Source organism: Syngnathus floridae, chromosome 8 (assembly GCF_059516105.1).
Source record: "Syngnathus floridae isolate MCC-2025c chromosome 8, RoL_Sflo_1.0, whole genome shotgun sequence".
Classification (NCBI taxonomy): Eukaryota; Metazoa; Chordata; class Actinopteri; order Syngnathiformes; family Syngnathidae; genus Syngnathus; species Syngnathus floridae.
Genome location: NC_142420.1, coordinates 8,790,296 through 8,812,814, shown reverse-complemented (window position 1 = coordinate 8,812,814; position 22,519 = coordinate 8,790,296). Strand labels below are relative to the sequence as shown.

The 22,519-nt window shown below is 39.3% G+C and overlaps 1 protein-coding gene across 5 annotated transcripts in view; it reads left to right on the top strand.

The window, feature by feature from the left end:
- stxbp5l (syntaxin binding protein 5L) overlaps positions 1–22,519 on the top strand; it is a 69,362-nt gene that overhangs the window by 28,438 nt on the left and 18,405 nt on the right. For 4 of the 5 annotated variants that reach the window (XM_088382731.1, XM_088382729.1, XM_088382728.1 and 1 more), the window contains exons 5-21: positions 4,114–4,195; positions 5,653–5,753; positions 8,611–8,745; positions 9,913–9,976; positions 11,643–11,726; positions 11,794–11,917; positions 13,599–13,674; positions 13,805–13,959; positions 14,093–14,165; positions 14,365–14,512; positions 14,823–14,890; positions 15,692–15,732; positions 16,076–16,290; positions 16,396–16,571; positions 16,674–16,799; positions 19,164–19,315; positions 22,110–22,175. In XM_088382731.1, the coding sequence (XP_088238857.1) occupies positions 4,114–4,195; positions 5,653–5,753; positions 8,611–8,745; positions 9,913–9,976; positions 11,643–11,726; positions 11,794–11,917; positions 13,599–13,674; positions 13,805–13,959; positions 14,093–14,165; positions 14,365–14,512; positions 14,823–14,890; positions 15,692–15,732; positions 16,076–16,290; positions 16,396–16,571; positions 16,674–16,799; positions 19,164–19,315; positions 22,110–22,175 (1,886 nt within the window). Of the gene's footprint in view, positions 1–4,113; positions 4,196–5,652; positions 5,754–8,610; positions 8,746–9,912; positions 9,977–11,642; positions 11,727–11,793; positions 11,918–13,598; positions 13,675–13,804; positions 13,960–14,092; positions 14,166–14,364; positions 14,513–14,822; positions 14,891–15,691; positions 15,733–16,075; positions 16,291–16,395; positions 16,572–16,673; positions 16,800–19,163; positions 19,316–21,133; positions 21,203–22,109; positions 22,176–22,519 lie in introns of all 5 variants that reach the window. The other variant, XM_088382726.1, reaches the window with a different exon arrangement.

Here is a 22,519-nt window from a genome sequence, read left to right as displayed (position 1 = left end):
GCGCATTGTGCATTTCTAGCTGGAAAAGAGCTTTCTGCTTCTTGAACTTCGTGATTAGGATTTCCGTGCTTGGTTAGAACAAAATTTTAGCAAGCTGCACAAGTTGCCACATCGCCCAATCAGCTTGAAGTATCGTGCCAGAGCAGATAACAGTGGCGCGAACCCGGATTGATACTGTGAAGAATTCCTTTGAGAGATTCACGTATAAACCTGTCTCATGCCAAGTTAATAATTAATGCCTTGTGGGATACTATGACTTCCTCCCACATTCCAAAAACATGTACGTATGTTAGTTTCAGGGAAGAGTCTAAATGAGGAACCCTGTTCTAAATATAGCTTATCTGTGATTGTACTATAAAGTTATATAAGCGTTGTAATGTAAACACTGGCGGATAAATCATATAATAAGTACTACTAATACCGGATTTAAAGAGTGCACAAGCCATGACTTGCCTCACATGAGCGCTAGAAATGCTCTTGCATTGATTTAATAATTAATGCCGACTCTGTTGTTATGGATGGAGCTTAAAGGCTGAGCTTTGGCGAGAGTGAGAAATCAGTGGAGGGGAGAAGATCACGGTGGGTGGTTATGTTGTCTGGATATGATGACACGTTTAGTCGTAAGCTTTAATATACAGCTGTCACAATGAGCCACATTTATAATCAGACTTTATTTTCTCAATTTGCTTTGTCTAAACTTCAACGCGCAAATGCGATCCAAACGCATTATCAGCCACTCGAATAGCAATGATCAACTACGTCCATGCTCACTTCACATTCCGCGCCTTTTGTTCTACATCCACTCTGCTGTGAGATGATACTCTAATTTAAATTGCCCGACCTTCACTCTACTGCTGATTGCAAATGACGATTTTGCAACGCAGACGTGGGCTGTAAAAAGCAGATAATTACAGTGGATCGGAATATTTGAGTGCTTTTTGTTTGTGGAAGACAAAATGGAGGTCCTTATCATTAAAAGTGCAACAACTTCACCAACCAATGAGAAGTCCGCTTGACACTATTCACCTTTTTCAGATTAACATGACCTGAATAACTGAAATATGCAGACATTTTTTTTTTCTTTTTTAAGAGCAAAGTTAATATTACACAAATTGACCCTTCATAGTGAAATGATGGCTGGAAATTGGCGGCTGGCAGCACAGAAGCTTGTTGGAGGGAAGGAATGACTCATTGACAGGCACTCCGAATAAACCAGATGCACAGAAAATAACCGCGAGTCCAGATGGCTCGACCACAAAAGCAGAACATTGGCTGTATGTAATCTAAATATTCAGCTGTTGCAAAAATCAATGTCGGGAGATAAAGACTCTGTTAGCGTTCATGAGGTTGCAAATGCGCAGATTTAAGCATGTTAATTTTCACATTGTTAAGTATGTATGTGGCAACCTGGTTCCAATGATCTGGTTTGTTTACATGAGTGATTAAAAACGAATCTGTCATACTGTTCTCTCGCACCTGCACATTTGAAGATGAATTGCTGTGTTTGTCTTGTGTAATAACTCTAACTGTGGTGACAAATTGACTCTGTAATTAAGGATGCCTTTTCATTCTGGCAAGAAAATATGTCAACATTTTGAACAAAAAGGAACAAAGAACATGAGCCACTTTTGTACAAATTCAATTCAGGTCGATGGTTGTTGCTTCTGGCTCATTCACTGCGGAAACTCATTATTTGCTCTTTCTATATTTTGTACTATGACCAACAGCCAAGTCACTCATAATATTGTATGTGCTTATCACTTGATTTTCGGGAATAGAAATAAATAAACTGCAAAGCGACTATGAAACTAAAGCAGCAGATTTATAAAAAACAGGACTTTATTCCAAGAGAATCAGGAGAGACGCCTTTATTCCCCTGGTTACACGCTCGAGAAAATTTTGGCTTTTATTTTGGTGTCAATTGTTTTGTTTTCACGGGAGAGATGCCCACAACTCGAGCGAAATAATCAACAATTTATCCGTGGCATGTCTGCAGACGGTCCCCATGTAGTTAACTGGCAACAATGCGGTGGTGTTTATCTCTCGTATGAATGTAGGCGGTTCACCTTCACATCATCGTTGTGTTCTGACAGCCTCAACCCTGTTTTGATGCGGCCCCGAGTGTGATGTGAATTTGAATGTGATGTGTGCTACGAGTGGTCTGCCAGGGGGTGAAGTGATATACGTTGACACAAACTGATGATTTCAAATTTGTTTCTGTCCACTCCCTTGTAGCCATTGAAACACACTGGCTTTTATACCCTTAAGTAACTGGAATCAGTAATGGTCATTCCGGTCAGTCCACAGTCAACATACGGAATAAATGTTGAGTTCCCTCAGCAAATTATATTTGACTGAACATGTTCTCCTGAGAATTTAGTTGAATTTCTTATGAAAAGGAATGTTAGGTAGACAGAATGAAACAGTCTTAACTGACACAAAGAATCTCAACCAAGATAAATGTAAAAACATTCGGCTTTATCTTTCTCAATGACTCACAAGGTTAAGCTGGAGTCGTTCCAGGCATCAACAACCTTTGTTCGATTGCTACTTCTTAGGGAATACGCGGGAGTGAAACTGCCTCGAACTGTGGGAATCCTTACAAAAAAAAAATGATCTATGCATGTCTTTCTGGCCTGGGGGTTGAGCTCCAACCGAGTCAGCAGGTTTTCTGGAAGACACACTGTCAACCACCCTGCAGTCTTTTCCAACACCACTGCTCTGGTCTTACCATCACCCTCCCTTGGCGCCAAGCATTGACTCAGCAGTCAATCGACTGCCAGGCGCATATAGAGATGGACAACCATTCACACGCGCATTTACACCATCACTGAGTTGGCAACATGTGCCGTCTTATTGCTGAAATTGTTCAAGTGGTATCCAAATGAGGGCCTGAGATGAGAATCAAAGCCGTGAGCTCTCAAGTTTGAGGCGTGCTGCCCTCAAAATTGTTGAGCTAATCATACTTGTGTGCTTAAGAGCCTTGAAACAAACTCATACAAAGGTTTCCTCATTTTCCCAGTGAATGATTCATTCATCCTAATGTCAGAATTCTATTTATGAAGGTTTGCTTATTCAAATTTGTATTATTTGGCCCTGGTGAAGTGAAGGTGGAGTGCCGTTTCAAATTATGTCCCAGTATGATAACACAAATTGGTATATATCTCAGCTCCGTAGCCTGCAATGCTCCCTGATTGCTCACTGAAGCTTATTCGGGGACAGCTTTCCACATTTTGTTCTTAAAATAACGATATGTGATTGCAACCCATAAACATTACACAATCAGGTGCCCTGAGCTGTTTGCATGATGTTGTGGGTCGACATCATACCAAGTGAGGTGGAGAGGAGTTTCACTTTGGAAAAAAGAAAGAAAGGCAAATCAGCCTTCCCTTCATCTCGAAAGGTCATTTTTAGTCTGTAGTTTCCAAGTCCTGCGTATCATTTTGAACACATTTTTGTAATACAAAACAAGTGGGCAAATGTATACACAAGCTGTTGTCACCGATGTGTAGTTTGATTTTTGTTCAGTTCACGCTCCTCATCCATATATCAAAAGCCCCTTTTCTTTCAGAGCATCAACACGCAAAGAATATAATTGAATTAGCTCCACAGACTGAACACTGTTTACTTGAATCAGAGAGACCAACGGGGACTGTGCGGTACTGGTATTTCTCCTTCCTGGCCTCCTTTGCACGGATGCTTCACCGCTAACGTGAATGCCCTGAGGTGGGAGAAGAGGAGTAATCATCAAACATCAATGTGCATTAATCTTCTCCAGTCGTCCTTTCGACACGATGTTGACAATTCACGGAAGATGTAGCTTGTGGTGCAGCGAGCACAGCTAAAGAAATTGAAACTATGCAGGGTGGGAGATTTGTTTTTGTTTTTAGGGCTGCGAAACCAAATTTCATTAATTGATGGGGAGCAAGTTATCAAATCAGATGTAAACTTTTGCATCTAAAGATTGTTAAAATGGAAGACCGTCACCAGTTGCGGTACAGATCTTAGCAAGAAACGTGTAATAGATGGATTAGATCTGCCCATAAGCATTGCTATTTTTTGCATAACATTTGTGAAGATTCCTATAATTCCTTGACTCTGTGATGTCATCAGACTAGGACGGCCAGGGGTTGACTGCTTTTGTCAGCATGAGAGCGGTGCAGCTGTTCTTCAACTTCAGTTCCTTATCAATGAGGTAAGACGAACTATGTGACCAAAGCATTGGGACACGTGTCTAATATGACTGGATGTTTTTGATGAAGTATTAATCCAATACACAGTCGCTGGTGCAGTCAAACTATTCCTAAAAACTCATAACAAGTACGAGTACCAGGTATTGGTACCAGTCTTCTTTCAAGATATCGGTTCCGATACCGGTATCTTGTGTCTTACTCTTTTTGACTTGTTTGGAAACAGATATGTAACAATATCTTTGTTTGAATAAAATAAAACTAAGACTAGACATTACAAAAATGTGGGAAGTTTTTTTTTTTTTTTTTGGGTCGGGTTATTGGCGACGCTGTGATTGATGTTCTCATCGTTGCTGCTCTCGCTTGCATTCAAGTATGTCGGCTGTGGCTGCCCTGCTAATGGTCGCTTTGTCAGAGTTTCCTCTTGACATGCACTTTGAAGTATTGACTTCATCTATTAGCACAAAAGGGGCCACTTTTAAAAGGCCCCGTTGATTAACAGCATCAACCTTCACTGCGTCACACAAACGTCCCTGCGGGTTGTCAATCATCCGAAAATGAATTCCTCGGCTCGCTCTCGCTCATGAGCAGAAACATTAAGCAGAATTGCAATTACGATCAGAGGTTGTGTTGCGCAGGATATTATTAGACTAATTACCGGTATGTTGTTTGTTTGCCCGTTTTGAATGTATTATTTTGCTGCATGAATATTACATCGAAAAGAGTAAGGATGTTTTTTTGTTTACCCCAATGTTAACAGCATATGTCGCAACAGATACCGCAAATGTTTTTCATAAAAGGTTTAGTTAAAAATAGGGATTGGGAAATGCTGAGGGGTGTGTCAAATTCATAATCGGGCTGTTGTGCACAGGTTAGTTTTATTTATTTGCTCAAATGATAGAGGTCAGTGTAAATACAGCTGTCTCATATTCACTTCTTTTCCTCAGCAGCCACTTCTTTCATTCAAATCACAGCCCGGATGCTGATGTACAAAACGATTTGCGACACATTTCATGCGGTGGCCTGTGGCCAGTGAGCAGCTGATAGAAAACTAAAATTAATGAGAGGAAAAAAAAAAAATGCTTTACACTTTTTAATACCAAGATTACATTTTTAATCTAATATTAATTCTTCCTTGGGCTCCAATCTTAAGAGTCTTCAAAGAGGTTCACCGCGGGAATTTTGCTCTAAATACAATTTGTTATGCCTCCAACAAGGGTTGAGCATCTTACATTTTTCATAGGTTATTATTATTTTTTGCTTGAGTGCTGCATTTATTGTTTTTGAGAACAACTTTGGATTCTGCAACCCTGACTAATTTAAAAAAAGAGATCGTAGATGGATTGACAAATATGTCTACTTAAAGTACGGTTTGACCCCACTTGAAAGTTTTTCCGGATAAGTGCCTATATTTGATTCTAAACTTGATTATTTGCTGAAGATTATTTTTTATTATTTGCAGGGGGCCTTAGTCACAGCTTGTGCAGATGACACATTACACTTGTGGAATCTTCGTCAGAGACGACCGGCTATTCTGCATTCACTCAAGTTCAACAGAGAAAGGTGAGCACCTCTATTTAGGCACACAAAAGCAACCAGTCCAGGATGTACCCTGCCTCTCACATTAGCTGTGATTGGTTCCAGCCAACCGACAACACTAATGAGGACAAATGGATTCAGGCAACATATCCTTACCCGCATTTACTTTTAAATGGATCAAATTTCACATGATGTTTAAAAAGGAAAGTGTAGTTTCATCTTTTTGTTTCCAGAAAATAACCATCGCTGGGGTGTTGTGAAACAGCACATTCACTTTTTTTTCCCATCATTAAACTTTAATGGCAAACAATTGCTTTTATATAGCAATGCTGCTTTTGAAAACAGAAAAAGTAAACTCCAAAACAGAAAATTGATGTCTCCAAAGTCTGCGGTGGTTCACAATGGAGCGAGTCCTTTCTGCCACAAATACATTTTCCACATTTCTTATCAGCCTTGTTTGAATACCTCATAGTCGAGATAAGAATGCTTGCAACATTTTCATTTTTCTCTTCAACACACAATAATCTTTCATACTGAATATCAACTTTTTTTCCCCCCCCAAAGAGCAGCTTTAAATGGCATCCTTTTACCCATCGTCTTTTCCCCTTCACCCGTGTTGTGCCACGTGAGGCTGTCCTCGCTGACATTGGGCGAGAGGCGAGGTAACCTGTGAATGACTAGTGAGCCATCCAGGGTGACCCCGCCTCCCAGCCGATGTCAGCGGAGATAGACTCTTACTCCCTGCAACCTCGTAGACCGCATCACTGGCACACATGATAAATGGCTACTTCTACACTGTACCATGAGCAAACCACTTGGCAATCACGACATGAAAAATAGCCTAGTGGCTAAACGTGCATCCACCTTGACCAGAGAGTGCTACAGAGTAGCACAGAGAGTACTGAAGGGTTATAATAAAAATAAATGACTGGCTAAGGGGAATGTCTAAATTGCTGAGCCCACAGGAGATGGAGGTATGACCCAGCGCTGATATTCCTACTCCATCATAGTTTATGTACTTTGTATTTTTTGGATCAAATAGTCAAAGACAAGTTTAGGATGTTAAGCATCACCTGAAATACATTACAAGAACTGTAATGTAGCAATTCAACTGTGGGTATTCGTCCTTGATGAGCCTGCAGGGCACTTGTGCAGGAATTCCCAACAAAAAACGTAAAATGCATTAAAATTGTAACCCTGCAAATATTTCCTATTTTCACAAAGTATACCAATAATTCAATTAGGCAAATTTTATTCTCTATTTGTAGCCAGTGGTGGAGCGAGACCTTTATCCTTGTGGCCAAGGGGGTCAGATTACCCTGATAAACATTTTCAGGAAGGGGGCAGTGCCTCTGCGACCCCCCCAGCTCTGGCAGTGTCCATGGCAGAATAAAGTTATTTTTTTTGTATACTAAATATGTAACACTGGTCCATGTATTCTGTTACTCCCTGAGCATGTTTTTGAAATGCTGTGGAAGCCATGCAGCCCAATATCTCAAAAGCAACCCTCTCCAAATTTAAGCGATAACGCAGTGTGTCTCGACACTTTAAGAAGAAAGTGATGTTTCTATACTCATTGTTAAAACAAGATTTTTTTTCTCTGTTCCTAATTCTTAGATAAACATCCAATCTGTGCTACGCACATGCCCACACAAACACACAGAAAAGAAGGTTTGCAATTGTGTTCTGATCTCTAAATAAGATTGTACCGCGTGGTGCCATGTGGTAGGAGGCCTGTGCAGCTCTCGGCAGTTGAGCAGTGAATCATGCTCAAAGACAAAAGGCAAAAAAAAAAAAGAGAGCATCGTGAGTCATCCTTCAAAGGTGGCGACTTACTATTTAACTCGGTGTCTCCAGGCTCAACCTACAGAAACAAAAGCTTTGAACACCCCCACTCAGAATCTCCCTGGGAATAATGCATGAATCATTGGAGACGATGGAGACAATTGTGTTGTGAAAGCTGTCAGTCACTTTCTTGTTGCTGTCACTCCTAAGGAATTTCACATCATAATATAATTGGCCATTATTAAAACCGTGCACATGCTTCTGTGTGCAACTGTAAGAACCTTTGTTTTTTTTTTCTTTCTATAATGTTGACGGTTTCTATTTGTGTCTGTGCTTCAGCGAGCTTCATGATTGGCTACCATTGTGATTTAATTTTATACTTCAAGTTACACAACGTAAAGTAATGTTTGTGATTCAGGGCATAAATTAAATAAAAAACAGCCAGGTTTCTTTTCCTTGCAATAGTATTGAATGGCTCTTTGATCAACTATTTACTCTGGCTGAGAAATTTTTTATTAAGGTATACGGAGGAATATGTGGTTGTAAAAAAAAAAAAAGCTGCGTGGAGACAATGATATATGATAGGCAGCCTAACCCGTTGGGAAAAAGATGTTGGGCATTTCTGCCAAGTATTAAATGAAAATTTCAAGATGAGTTGGCTCATGATTCTGTGACTGAGTCACGGCATGGCTGCCATGGATAAGAGCAATTATTAAACCTCATTTGATTAAATTTGAGATTGTTGTGACATGATATTCCAACTTCACCACTATGCTAGCTGTCAGTCAACAGATGTTTACCATCTTTCTTTGTTCTGTTCTTGGTGACTGTTAATGTTATCGTAACAATTTCTGAGGTTTGTAAAAATGTTTTGTTTTGCTCAACCCCTGAGATATCATTGACCCCTCCTCGCCCCTTCACCTCCCAAGAAAAAAAAAATCTGAGTTCCATCACTGGTCCACACTGCAAAGTCATTGGGGGCTGATTCAAGGCAAAGTCTAAAAAAAAAACAAAAAAAACCACATTCAAACACACAATTTGGTATGCATATTCTAACCTTTTTTTTTTCCTCCCTATTTTCTTTCTTGTTCTTCAGGATCACATTTTGCCACCTTCCCTTTCAGAGTAAATGGCTTTATGTGGGGACGGAGCGCGGGAACACACACATCGTCAACATCGAGTCCTTCATTTTATCCGGATACGTCATCATGTGGAACAAAGCCATTGAATTGTGAGTAATGAAACATCAGAGGCTGCGGGAAACAGGAAAAGAAAGAATAATCATGTGGGTTCAACCTGGCTAGCCTAATCATGAGAGAAAAAAAAAATGCTTTGCTCGATTAGGTATTCATCATCGGGACAGATTCAGTTGTAGGTCAGGGTCACTGTGGCCTCACTGATTAAGACAACATTTATCGCAAATGATTTTGCATTTCAGATGAGCACACAGTAAAAAGTAGAACTGAACTCTGATCTTTAATTTGTTAAGCTGCTATATATCTCCACCAATAACACCACTGTGGCTTTTATGTTTCTGATAAGTGTTTTTTGTTTTTTTTTTCTTTCCAAACTGTCACCCTCCCACGTCACACTCTCCGGTGTTACACTGACAAGCTCCCTGCTACCATGTCAGTCACTCGCCAATTCCACACCGAGACATCTTGTTCTCTTGTGACATCCTAAATGACAGTGAGCAGTCATAACACTGCGCATGAGTGTTTCTGTGTTTGTTTGTGTGGGAAGACTCTTAGCAAAGGTCTCAGATGCCAACTTTACGTTTGGGAGTCAAGACAGATGAGATATTTCTTACATTTGCGGGCTCTCTGAAAAAATGAATGAAGGTTGTGTCGATCTAAGCATTATTCACAGTGCAGTTGTGTTCTGAAATATGGAATAAGTTTGATTGATTTTTTTTTCTGCTTTCCGTGCGGGGAAAAAAAAACCTTTCTAAGATGCATCAATTCTTAATGTAGTTAAAAATCCATATTAATATAGCACTGTGCTTCTATTGTTTGAATTGAATATGGATTGCAAACCCTACCAAATGTGCTCAGAGAATTAGCAATTCTATTAACCAGGACGGGACATTTACCTCAGAATATCAACACAAAAATATGCTGCTTTTTCTTTTTTTTTTTTTTCTATTCTCGATTATTGTTTAAGTCTGACACCAGCGTTGTATAATAGAAAAAAAGTGCTTTGCTGCCATTTTGTGGTAGCAGGGGAACGCTTTACATTTAACCCACGTAATTGAGAAATTAATAAAATTATGTTTTATTTTGACAAAAGCTCAGTACAAAAGAATACAAACGGTCTTATACAGAAGCGCAGCATTGCTAATCCGACCTTTTTTTAATGGGCTTCATGTCACTGTCACTCTTCCCCCTTATTTTTACAGATCAACAAAAACTCATCCAGGACCGGTTGTTCATTTGAGTGACAGCCCAAAGGATGAAGGCAAGGTGAGTAGGAAGATAAAAAAAAGTAACACCTTTGTTTTGACACCGCAAACACTGTTGTTCTTAGAAAGCTTAAGGCATATTCAATATACTCGAGTTATGTTATTTTAGGGTCAAGCTTCAAACAAATTGGAACAAAAATCTGTCAAGTGGCGATGGGTCCCAAAAAAAAAAGCCATTGACAAGCGTATCGATCGACGCAATGGTTTTCATAGCCGCTGGAAAAAATTTGACTTGACAACCTGCTAAGACTTAAAAACAAGACACTCGCTCACAGCTGCCGCCGCTTGTTGCTCTGAGTGACATCAGACAAAGTGTTGCACGCATGTTGCATGCAATGGAATAGTTTTGTTTAGAAAGTCGCCATGCAGGCAGCTGTAATTTTTTAACAAAGCACTCTTCACCATGAGAAGAATTCTAACTGAATGTTTGAACAGATCGAGAAAACATTTCTTCCTTGTGTGCGCTCAAGCATTTTCCCAAATTTAATGACTCATCTTCCATCGTGCTAAAATACAAGGTAGAATTCATTCCAAGATGATAATTCCAATTTGAGAAAATAAAAACCGCAAGAGATCACGGTATAAGCTCATTTATTCATTTTAATTTTGCATAATGCTATCTGAAAATGGGTACTAATAGTGACTTTTGAATTACTATCAAGACTGGCTGGATGTGTTTTTCGAATGGATAAATTACCTTCAATCAAGTTTTGCATATTAAGTCAGACATTTGATTACTCAACCTCATAGACCTGTGTTAGTATTTCAGTGTTCTTATTTTGATGGAAATATATTTTTTTTTTCTCTTGCCAAAACTCCAAGGGATATCAATACTCCACATGATTACATACACAACACAATTCTTATCCTAATTGCTAATTTCCATGGTTTATCTTATCCCATTAGTGCATCTGATAGAATCTTCTTAGAGTAAATTTTGAATTTAAAGAAGACCTACGGGTTACCCTTCTCGTTTCCATTTGCATATCAATATCACAGGACAGCAAAAAAAAAGCTCAGGTTTGCTGACTGCACTTTTTCATTCCCACCTTCCCTCAACTTCTTGATCTTCCTGTGTGAGATGTCACAAGTCTTTCCTCTCAGCAGGATGAACACGTTCCGCCCCTTTCTTTAAAGCTACTCTCCTTGAGAAACACTTCCATCTACGTTGATGGAATTTTGTCAGCTTTTCTCGACTTTCATCTGGCGCCAAATTTTTACCTTTGCGATGGTGCATGAAGCAGAAAGTACACATACTGACTCGTATTTGTGGTTTGCATTTTTTAGGGTTTATTGGTCATAACAAAAATGACAATGTAGCATGTACTGGATATATGATATAACTGCTAAACGAGGGTAGTTCCTCCTTGAATAAATATAAAAATCATGCATTCAGTGTAGTGCAGGCAATTTTTCTTCAATAACTCAGATGTCTGTTCTGTGATAAGAACTCGGGCAGAAAGTAGAGCGATGAGGAAATTGAATTACATTATTGCTTTCACAGTTCAAATTGGCTATATTACTTGACACCGGTGGGAATCGTACAAGAATATGTAATGCTGCCTATAGAAGAAATTCCGAAGATGTTAGTTGCGCAACTGCATGAGCAACAAAATGGTAACTGCATAGTGTTTTCATTATAATTGGTTGTTTTTCATCCCCTTTAGCTTCTTGTTGGGTTTGAGAGCGGGACAATAGTACAGTGGGACCTGAGGGCCAAAAAGGCTGATTTCAGAATCTACTATGATGAGGTAAGATCATACAGTTCATAAATACTTAACATATATACGGTATCCCATAAAGATTATTTTCCTGCAGGCCATCCACTCAGTATGCTGGCATCATGAAGGAAAGCAGTTCATGTGCAGCCACTCAGACGGCAGCCTGACCCTGTGGAACCTCAGAAATACCTCCAAGCCCATCCAGATCACTTTCCCACACGGTGAGAGAGAAAAAAATAGCTACACACTTTGTTTTTCCCATTTATTGATGCACTATAGCAAACAATTTATCTTGGGGAATCATTTTGCTGACACGGTCATAACTCACTGTGTGTAAATTTTCTTTAGTGCAATGTTTTATGAGGTATATTTTAAGAAAAAAAAATCTTCCCAGCACAATAATGATACAAAACGTGATAAAATGATCTCCTCTCACTTCACTCAATTTATTCACTGTGTGAAATCTGTATCTCCGTCACTGAACACAAAGCTATTATTCTATTGTTTGAATTACAATAGAGGTTAATTATGCCTTCCTCTATCTATGGAAAACCATTTAATTGTTCTGCCTGACACTATACGCAGCTGACATCAATGGGTGAACACAAATGGAATATTTGTTGCAAATAAGCAACAATTATCCGCCCAGTGGGATAGCAGTTAATTTGTTACGGCTAATTCTGTAGTAGATCAATTTTGTTGTCATAGTGTGAAAATGACCAGACGGTAAAGCGAGAGGACAGAGTTAAATAAAGTTCACGACAACAAGAACTCTTCTGTCAGAAGTATACGCAGCCTTAATTTGTCAACTGTGACCACATCAGTCACTTATGAGTAAACGGCTATCAATCTGATGTGTTAATAGCTGTCAAGATGTCAAACTGCTTCGAGAATGTTCTCCAGGAAGACAAAATAAGATAGCACAACAAATTAGAACTTAATCTGATTTGACAGAGATACAAGCATCTGCACTTTCATCTGATAAGCCATGACTGGCCAAATAATTCAAACAAGACAATTTGACTAAATTTGATTACGATTTTTTTTTTTTTTAAATAGAATTTGGGGTGTGGATTCCTAGGTAAAAGTAGAAATACCATTGGGAAAGTATCTCCCCATAATAAAATAAAAAGCTAAACACAAACAATCAAATTGCAGACAGAGGGATATGCTGTAACTCAGGCCAATAAAAACCTTCTTAGCAGAGGTAATAAAGCCAAAACAAATAGTAATCATGTTTTGGGCCTCAAAACAGTCTGCCTCCACCCCAGTTGAGAATAAATAATTTAGACACAACGCTGCACGTCAACTGTCAACACAGCTGTGCCGGTTCGCCATCGTGGCTTCACATTGACTTTGCAATGTTTTGTGCAACTGACTTCCTGAACACCGCATACCCCCCCCCCCCCCACCCCCACCCCCCACCCCCCACATTCATGTCGTTTGTTACGCTCACATGTCCCGCTGTGAGCTGAATCTGACTCCTGCCTGTCACATCAGTTCCGACTTGCTTCCTGCTGACTCCGTGAAATAAACCAACTGCTTCACCACTTGCAACACTTTGCGGAGCTTAACTATTCAGGCGAATGTGCTCCGTTTGGTTGTCTGCTGTTTGACACACTTCCGAAAAGCAGTGTTGTTATGATCTCCTCTTTTGATATATACAGGCGCTCTCAGATATATGCATGCATACATACATATTAGGGTTTTAATAGGTTATCATAAGACTTATTTCTGATTATTATATTGATAATTTAAAATGATTTCCCAAGTGTGTCAACATGATTGTGACATTCTTTTATCAACCCCATCAATCTGACATGTTTATTATTTTGGGAGATTGGTAAGGCTGCCAGGAATATGACATATTTCGAAATTACTTTGCTGTTTCCTATGCTTCAGGTAAAATACAGAAAGATGGGAGGAAGGAATCATGTAAACCAATATTGAAAGTGGATTACAAGACCTCAAGGAACAGGTGTTTTTTATTTTTCTAAGCTCAGCACAATGATCCTGTAGCTATGTAATGCAAGGTTTTCATTTGAAACTTTCATAAAATGTGGAGTCTGGGATTGTTTCAGACCAAGACTTTTGATCTCTTCCCACAGTGAGCCTTTTGTTATCTTCTCCGGCGGTCTTTCATACGACAAGGCGGGTCGACGGCCTACATTAACCATCATGCACGGCAAGGCAATTACAGTGCTAGAGATGGACTATCCTATTGTGGAGTTTATGACGCTTTGTGATACTCCTTACAATAACGGTGAGCGCAAACAAATGTTACGATGCAACTGTCAAGGTTGCAATGTCGTTCCAATTATACCATTATAATTCATGTTATTAAAGACATCGCAATGAATAGAGGAGCTATTCCCTTTTGACTTTATATTTTTCAGAAGTCCAGGATCCGTATGCAGTGGTGGTGCTTTTAGAAAAAGATTTAATAGTGGTGGATCTGACGCAGAGCAAGTATGTATTTCACAGTTTTGTAGTCATTTTAAGTTGGATATGGATCATGTGACATCCTTATTTGTTGTCTCTGAAGAAGCGACGATATCACCCGGAACCCTCAGAGGGACGAGACTAATTAGAGAAATAATAAGCGTGATGAAGTCAGAACAAAGGAGCATGAAGAGATGAATGTCTTTTGTGTTTGTGATTTTCACAGCTTCCCTGTCTTTGAGAACCCTTACCCCATGGACATCCACGAGTCTCCAGTTACATGCACAGCTTATTTTGCAGACTGCCCTCCAGACATCATCCCTGTCCTTTACTCCATCGGCGCTAAACACAAGAAGACCGGCTACAGTCAAAAGGTTTGGTTTGGATGTCGTTTTCTAATGAGGAGATTTCTTCTTCTGCCATTAATTGTACAAAATGCTTTGAATGCCATAAATAAAAAATATACTGTATCTACTTTTGTCCAATGAAACCAGCCAATAAAAAAAAAAAAAATCGCAACTTTGATTTCAAGGGTCATCAAACCGTTGTTAACGCTCATTATCAAGACATACACAGAAAATAAGCCAAGATTTGTCATGTGACGTTCTGAGTATAGAATATAGTGACTAATGTTGTTGTCAAGTGCTTTTAATAGAAATAAACGCTTGTTTGTTTCCATACCAGGAATGGCCAGTTAGTGGGGGAATGTGGACGTTAGGCTCGCACACCTACCCAGAGATCATCATTACTGGGTATGTCACCAATGTTGTATTTGTTTATGTTGCCTTGTGATATGATTCATATCTCAAGTCATCTTTTCCTTTTGAAATGAATGGAAATGGGATTAATATGTTCAAGCCCCACCCAAAAAAACCCAAGAAAAATAATTCTCCCGCACAATTGTTTTTTTCATATTACTGTTTGAAGAGTAAACAATATTGACAATACTCTCATTTAATATTTTCTGTGGCCCAGTTGTGTCAAGTGTTGACCGTAAACATACTTTTGTTTTGTTTGCTTGTTCTCAGCTCACATACCAGCCCAATGGACATTCTTTTCTCCAGCAACTAAAGAAAATGTTGTTGTTTTCCATTCAAGGGTTCTATTAATCCATACGAGGGCAAGATGATAGTGTTTTGCATTTGCTGTTTTGTGTATAATTTTAGATTTGGGACTCTGCCAAGCCCAGCATAATGAGCACAGCGCAGAGTGGGGCAATGCCGCACTCTGAGAGGTTGGCAGAGATGTTAAACCATTCTGAAGCAAACACGCAAGCTGGTCTCTGCTGCTGCATAACTCCCGCAGTCACGTTTTACCTCATATTTTAGTATCCAGATTTTTTTTTTTTGTCGTCATTGTTTTGACGCATAGATAAGGAATTTTTTGTTTCCTTATAATGAAGGAAAATGACGGGAAAATGAAAATTTTGATAGTAATAATAATAATAATAATAATAATAATGATAATTCTGTCCTACAAAACATACTAGTGAAACATTATAAACAACATAAATTATTCCGATTTACTTATTGCTGTTGTACTTCTTTGTCCAGACATGCAGATGGATCAATCAAGTTTTGGGATGCATCTGCAAGTAAGTCCATGCTACAGGATTATGTGCCATATAATATTTTGGGAAACCATCATATCATACACTCATAACAGAGGTTACCCAAAGGCAAATCTTGATCAGTATGTCCTTGCATGCCATGAAATCTAGAAAATACCAGGAAATGGAAATTTTCCAACCCAACCATGAAAAGTCTGGATCACTTTGATAACTCATACATCTTAATGTGTTGTTCCAGTTGAAATTGTAAGCCTGAGGAATGCTCTTCTTGCCAATTATATATGGTGCTTTTCATCACACAGTGCACAGGTGTTGCATGTTGTCGTAATTCTGTTTTCCACACAAATTTATTTTTTTTTCCAAACAGTTACACTGCAGATGTTATACAAGGTGAAGACCTCCAAGGTGTTTGAAAAGCCAAAACAAAACGAGGGCCGTGGTGCAGAACTGGTGGATGATGACCCTTTTGCGGTGCAAATGGTCAGCTGGTGTCCCCAAAGTCGCATCTTTTGTGTGGTGGGGATTTCGGCCCACATTATCCTCTACCGCTTCAGCAAATATGATGCCAACACTCAGATTGTGGTGAGTGAGACAAGACATTCTAATAGACAGAAGATTCCATGTCCATGAAATGTTAAACCAAAAAAGTGATCTCACATCCCAAGATAATATTTGTCTCTTCCCTAGTCTCTCGAGGTGCGACTTCAATGTGATCCGGAGGATGTCATCTCCCCTTCCGAAAATGAAAACAATCCGTGCTTCTCAGAGCCCCAGTCAGGCTCCCACTCTCCTCAGCCCCATCACCCAGTGAGCCCTGGTGGCGGAACACCTGAGTCTTTAAAGGATTGCACACCCTGCCTTAAGTAAGTTTTCTGACTTCCATTAAACCCATCTAAATGAATCCAGCAAAACCCGAAGGTCAGGTAGACATATCAAGTAGCTCAACATTAATGTCTATTTTTTAGGGTAAAGGATCGGGCGGTGCGGGTGCCTCCTGGTTACCAGGCAGAGCTAGTCGTCCAGCTGCCTTGGATAGATGGAGAACCTCCACAGCAGGTTTCAAGCCTGGACATCAACTCCGCCTATGGCCTGTGAGTCACGCTCTGTACTTTTGTCAGGACCCATAAAGAAAAGTAGGCAGCAGTGGTCTTTTTAAGGGTAAACAAATATTAAGAGAAAAGGTACAGTGAAAGTGCAAGTAGTGTTTAGTCGACATTTAGTTGTGACGATCTTACCCTCTGATGATTGCAAGTACATATTCTAGGGTTGTTGTTAAAGCAAAGCAGGTGATGGAAAATTGGAGCGGATTACAGGCAGAGTGGATGTTTTTTTTGGTGTAATTTACTATGGACTCGCTCTATCTAACCAGCTGTGTAAGTGCTAAATGGTTCTGTCTGTGTGCCAAACAAGCACTTTATGGACTTTGGTATGTACGATGCGGTCGCACTTTCTTTGTTGCCGTATTCAGATTCTATTGTGTTGAAAATTCTGTGCATTTAACAAATGAGTTTGTCTGCCTCCCTCCCACTTCTGTTACTTTCCATCGGATCAATGTTTTACAAAATATGTCACACTGAGAACATTTTTCTCTGCCTCTGAGTCTTTCCAGGCAAATTGAATGGTTTATTTTTATTGATTGTGACTTTTTGCCATGTTGGAAAAAAACAAAAGATCTACCAAATTATGAAAGAAAGCGTCCATACCAGATTAAATAATGCCAATCAAAAGTTCATTTTTTTTGCTTTTGAAGAAGCTACATCCAAACTTTTGACTGGTTGTGAAACTGTCATATTTATTTATGTATTTATTTATGATATGTATTTATTTTTATTTATTATATTTCTAAATTTATCATATTATTATATTTTTATTTATTTAAATATTATTTATTTGACGGATACTTTTGGTTTTGTCATGATTCGTTCCAAAGACAGCACATTCTACTCGTGGTTATCACGTACTATACTATAGATATGACTGTGAAAGTGTATCATGGCAATGTTAAAATGAAACATGTTGACTACTATTCAGCACAATGGAAGGACACCATCCTGTCACTTGTTTTGAACTTTTGTGGTCATAGAAGAAAACATTCTGCATTTCTGTGCCTTCCTTGGCTTTCTTTGTGAAGGCATTACTGTGAGAAAACAGCATGTCTTTCACACCAACTAAAAGCAAAGTACAGAGCAGAAGACTTCTTAAGGTGCCTGAATGCCTGCCTGCTGATTCAGCTAGGATTTAGACTCATTTTGTGATGGAAGATAATATTTGTCTCCTTCCAAGTCTCCGGAGAGGCATGACTGCAGTGTGAGTCGGAGGATATCAATAGTGTACCGTGTCTCATTATTTGATGTCATTATTCCTACTGTGATGGTGGCGATAACTTGCAACAAGGAATCTGTGAACTCGCTTGTAACATTTTTCTCAGGAATTCTGCCATAATTTAATTTCTCCTGCCGTTTGACATGCTCATTCTACATCTGGAAGTTTCTCTCTCTGTGTAGCTTTTTACCTTTTGGGAATATCCAGCCCCTCCTCATTTCTCCACTTCTTGTGTGGAAAGAAAACACAAGGATTGTGCAATTTGGAGGCAATGGGGGTCATGGAGGGTAAAAGGTAGCAACAAAATCGAATGCAATTGAAACATAAAATGTTCGGAGGGGTGAATGCTCAAGACAAGAACAAAAACACATTTGTTATGCAGGCTTTCCATGTATTTGGGGCTATCAGTGTTGATCCATCACTTTAATGCTAAACTGGTTCTACAGCAAAGGGATTGCAATTGGCTATAGAGCTTTTGGGAAATCAAGTGTAGATAAAATAGCACTCAGAGCGCATATTTGCCGAGACTGAGTGATCCTAAATTGGATTGGCACCAATTGGATCACCTTCACATACCCCCATCCCCTGCATGTCTAAATTTTGTAACTCAGTTGTGCATTATTGTGAAAAAGAAAAACAACAACAACCCAATTTTAACAAAGACATTTTGGACAATTTTTCTTTAATCTAAAAAAGCACAACATTTTTCTGTAAAATTGTGTTACATTATCAAGCTGACAAACTAACAGCAACGGTATAATGTTAAGTATTTTAAAAACTAACGTCAAATGTGTTCAGTAAAAAGATTGAATCTCAAATACTGAGCTATCCAAATATCCAACCATCGATTTTTTTATAGAGCTTTTCCTTATTAGGATTGTGGGTAAATTGGAGCCTATGTCAACTAACTTGCTAAGAATCATGTTTTTAAAAGGTGGGAGGAAGCCGCAGTACTATGTCTTGTAGGAGTCTTGAACGGATTGATGGCAGTTCTGTTCATTTCAATGTACAAAGATCATTTGAGTTACAAGTGTTTTTTGTTATGAGCTACGATATCTCAAGACAACACTGTTTTATGAATTAGGATAGAATGAGTTCTGTAAAGGTGACATTATGAAAATCCTATTTTGCAGTTTGGCATTCGGGAACTGTAATGGCCTTGCGGTGGTCGACTACTTGCAGAAAACCATCCTGTTGTGCATGTCCACTTTGGATTTGTACGGAGCTGCCGATCCCTATCAACGCCTTACCCGCTCACCCCGTAGGAACAGACAGTCCACCTCAGGTACTGAACACACTCATGTACACACACACACACATGCACACACTGATCTGTATATGCATGTAGCCATCTAACACTCACTGAACACCAACTCAGACTTCAAGTGTCGATTACGTAGGCTCTCCTCTTCTCACTCCTTCTCTGTCTTCTTTTGAGCTGCACACATTGAGGCTGATCTATGTTTAAACTCCACAGGTACCCTTCATGGGTAATCAATAATGCAGGTGGTTTAATTAGATTCTTCAAGTAATCAATACCATTCCCTTTTTGGATTTAATCAATGAAGACCGGTGGATAAATTAAAAAGTTGACTCTTAGTGTACATAGTTTTTGTCCGGGTAGACCTTTGAGAATCTTGCTGAATTTTATTTCAGACTGATTAATTAGTATGGATGAATTCCCCACACTTTAAAACAACAAACAACAATCTTGATAGTATTATATTATGTTCAAATACTGTATGATTTTTTTGTCCGTATTTACAGGCACATTTTCAGCTATTGCCTTTAACGCTTGCTTTTTTTATGTATTAAATAAATTCTTTAGAAAGTAAATCTTGTTTAAAATACGAAAAAAAAAACCTCTAAAGAGAACTGGTTCTTGCTCATTCAGCCAAATAATGGACAATAAGCATCAATACTAGAGTTAGTCCAAGAAAACATTGGGGGAAATCCCTTTTCCTACTTTTCTCTCTTACTTTCTCTCACACAATTTAATACATAGACAAAAAAAAAATCCATCCACATGTATATGCCTGTCACACATCTGCACTCTGCTATGAGGTGCATGTAAACAGGATATGTGTGTCAGTCTGAGTTGCATTCTTATGCATGTTGTCCTTTCAGTTGTGTTCTGTCTATATTTTAGCACTGCTTGAACTGAAGCCTTTAGTCAAGAGCCGTTTTGTCGAGGTCTTGTCGTCCGGCCTGACCTACGCCTCCCTTTTCCTTGAAACTGATCTTCACTGTCTCCAAAAAAAACCCTCTTTTTCCACACTAATGATCTGTCAAAATGTCCCCTCTATCTCTGAATACATTTTTCTTTACAACATGTTTTAGATCTCGATAGCGGCTTTTAAAAGTGGTGGGATTTAATCTTACATAATACCCACAAGTGTAGCCAACATATTTTAAAAGTATTCCGTGTTTGTGTAAAAAAAGGCACCAACCAGGTAGATGGAGAGTTACTTTTTGAGCTGTTGCGTAAGAGCTGTTATTGGCTTCTACCGCTCTTATGTTTTATAAAGGTCTCTCTGTATTGGCTTTACAAGATCAATTTGGACAGGGAAACAAAATAACGTCCAAAGTGGCCTTTTTGCGCACCGCAGGTGGTGCGAGATTTAACAGAATACAACGCTGAACAAGAGGACCAGACGATACCAATAAATGACACATTTCAACTCTCTTTGTGAGTTTCCGGTGCTTGTCCAGACATTTACGCAAGCACACAAAAATGAGGTGATGCAGCAACGGCAACATTGTGATGCAAGTTGTCGCTAATGGTGCTCTTATTTATTATTTATACATTTATTAACTTGATTTAAACACGACCTTAGTGTTTCTGCTGCTCAGTTGCGACTTGATTTCACTTTCTTTTACACTCTAAGACCGTGTGTTCTTTTCTCTTTCCCCCCTTTTGCTCTCCTTCATGATGCTTTTCTCCATCCTCAATTATTTGTCTTTTTTTCCCCCTCATTCTTATACTCACCAACTCCTTCATTCCTCTCACCTGCACTCTTTATTTACCACTCTTCCACTTCTTCCTCTCCAACCTAATGGTGACTCTGGCTGCTGGTGTGGGCATGCGGGGCCTGCCTGACAGACTTTTGCATGCGCGGCCTGTCTAACTTTTATTCTGATTCAAAGAAAAGGATCCGTACATCCTACCAGAGTAAGTCAAGCCTACCTGATAGGTTATACGGGTGTGTGTGTGTGTGTGTGTGTGTGTGCAAGGAGGGTTGGTGTTTTCATCTGTGTATGTGTGTGTGTGTGAAGCTTGCTAAGACAACAGTTATTGGAAAGGGAATAAACAAGACAAACCAAAGAGATGCTTGGAATGAATGAAGCTGGCCTCGTGATGAAACATCAAAACTGATTAAGCCAATAACGCAGAGCTGCCTGTTCCAGTCATGTCCAGTGGTTTGTCCTTAGCAGACACAGATATTCCTTGGGGGATGGGGTCTGTTAGTAGTCCTGCCCAGTTTCAAATGTTATACGATCCATTTGATGACCTCTGTAAAGTGAAAGTGTCTAAAAACTGAATGTTTAGCATTCTGGGTGACACTGGAACCAAATTTGGGACGGTAAAAATGAAATCTCTGTAAATGCTTGTGCATGATGCATGCGATGAGATCCCGATCTGTATGTGTATGTGTTTATTTGACTTTATACATTTGTGTATGTCACGTCAACGTGAGATTTGCACTACTTAATACACGTGCTGAGTTATTGTCATGGTGACATGCCAATGTAATCCGAATTTATAATCTCAAAGATTTGGAGATACTATATTGAGACTGTAGTGCAGGTCACACCAGAATTCAGCCACTTTGTGCCTAAAAATGAACCAATATTAAAATGTAGAATTGCAAACCTGCTACACGTAAATATTAAGTGGATTGAACCGATATTGTTCAAAATCTGGACATATACAATCACAATAGTTTCTTCATTTTTGTCTTTAAGGCTCCAAGTGGCTCACACTACTAAACAAGATGCAACTGTTCAAACGGTGATATAAAAATAATCACACGCTGTGTCTGTATATTATGTTCTCTCCCTCTCGACTGCCATGGCAGGCCTTACTGAACTATCTGACAACCAGCAGTCTGTTGACATGGAGAGAAGCAAGTCGCCCACCTCAGGTAACCAATCACACACTGGCATAGCCTCACCACAACAATCATTATATGCTAACGTACGGTATACCACTTGATGCTATGAGGCCAGGCCGGGCCGGGATGCCGTTATCTTCAAGACCCAGCGCCACCTGTGGTATGTTTTGACCAGGCCAGTGTCACGTGATACTTTTTCCACGTCTCAGTGTTTTAAAAAGATATGGAATGTATTGGAAATAACACAAGGTGTTTGGTAAAAGAAAACATTGGTCGGTTGGTTTATCGTCAAGTCCATAATGGGCTTGTTCGGTGTTGCGTGTGATTTCAAAATGCATTTACGACGCGAGCTGTTTGCTGGACAAGGAAGAAAA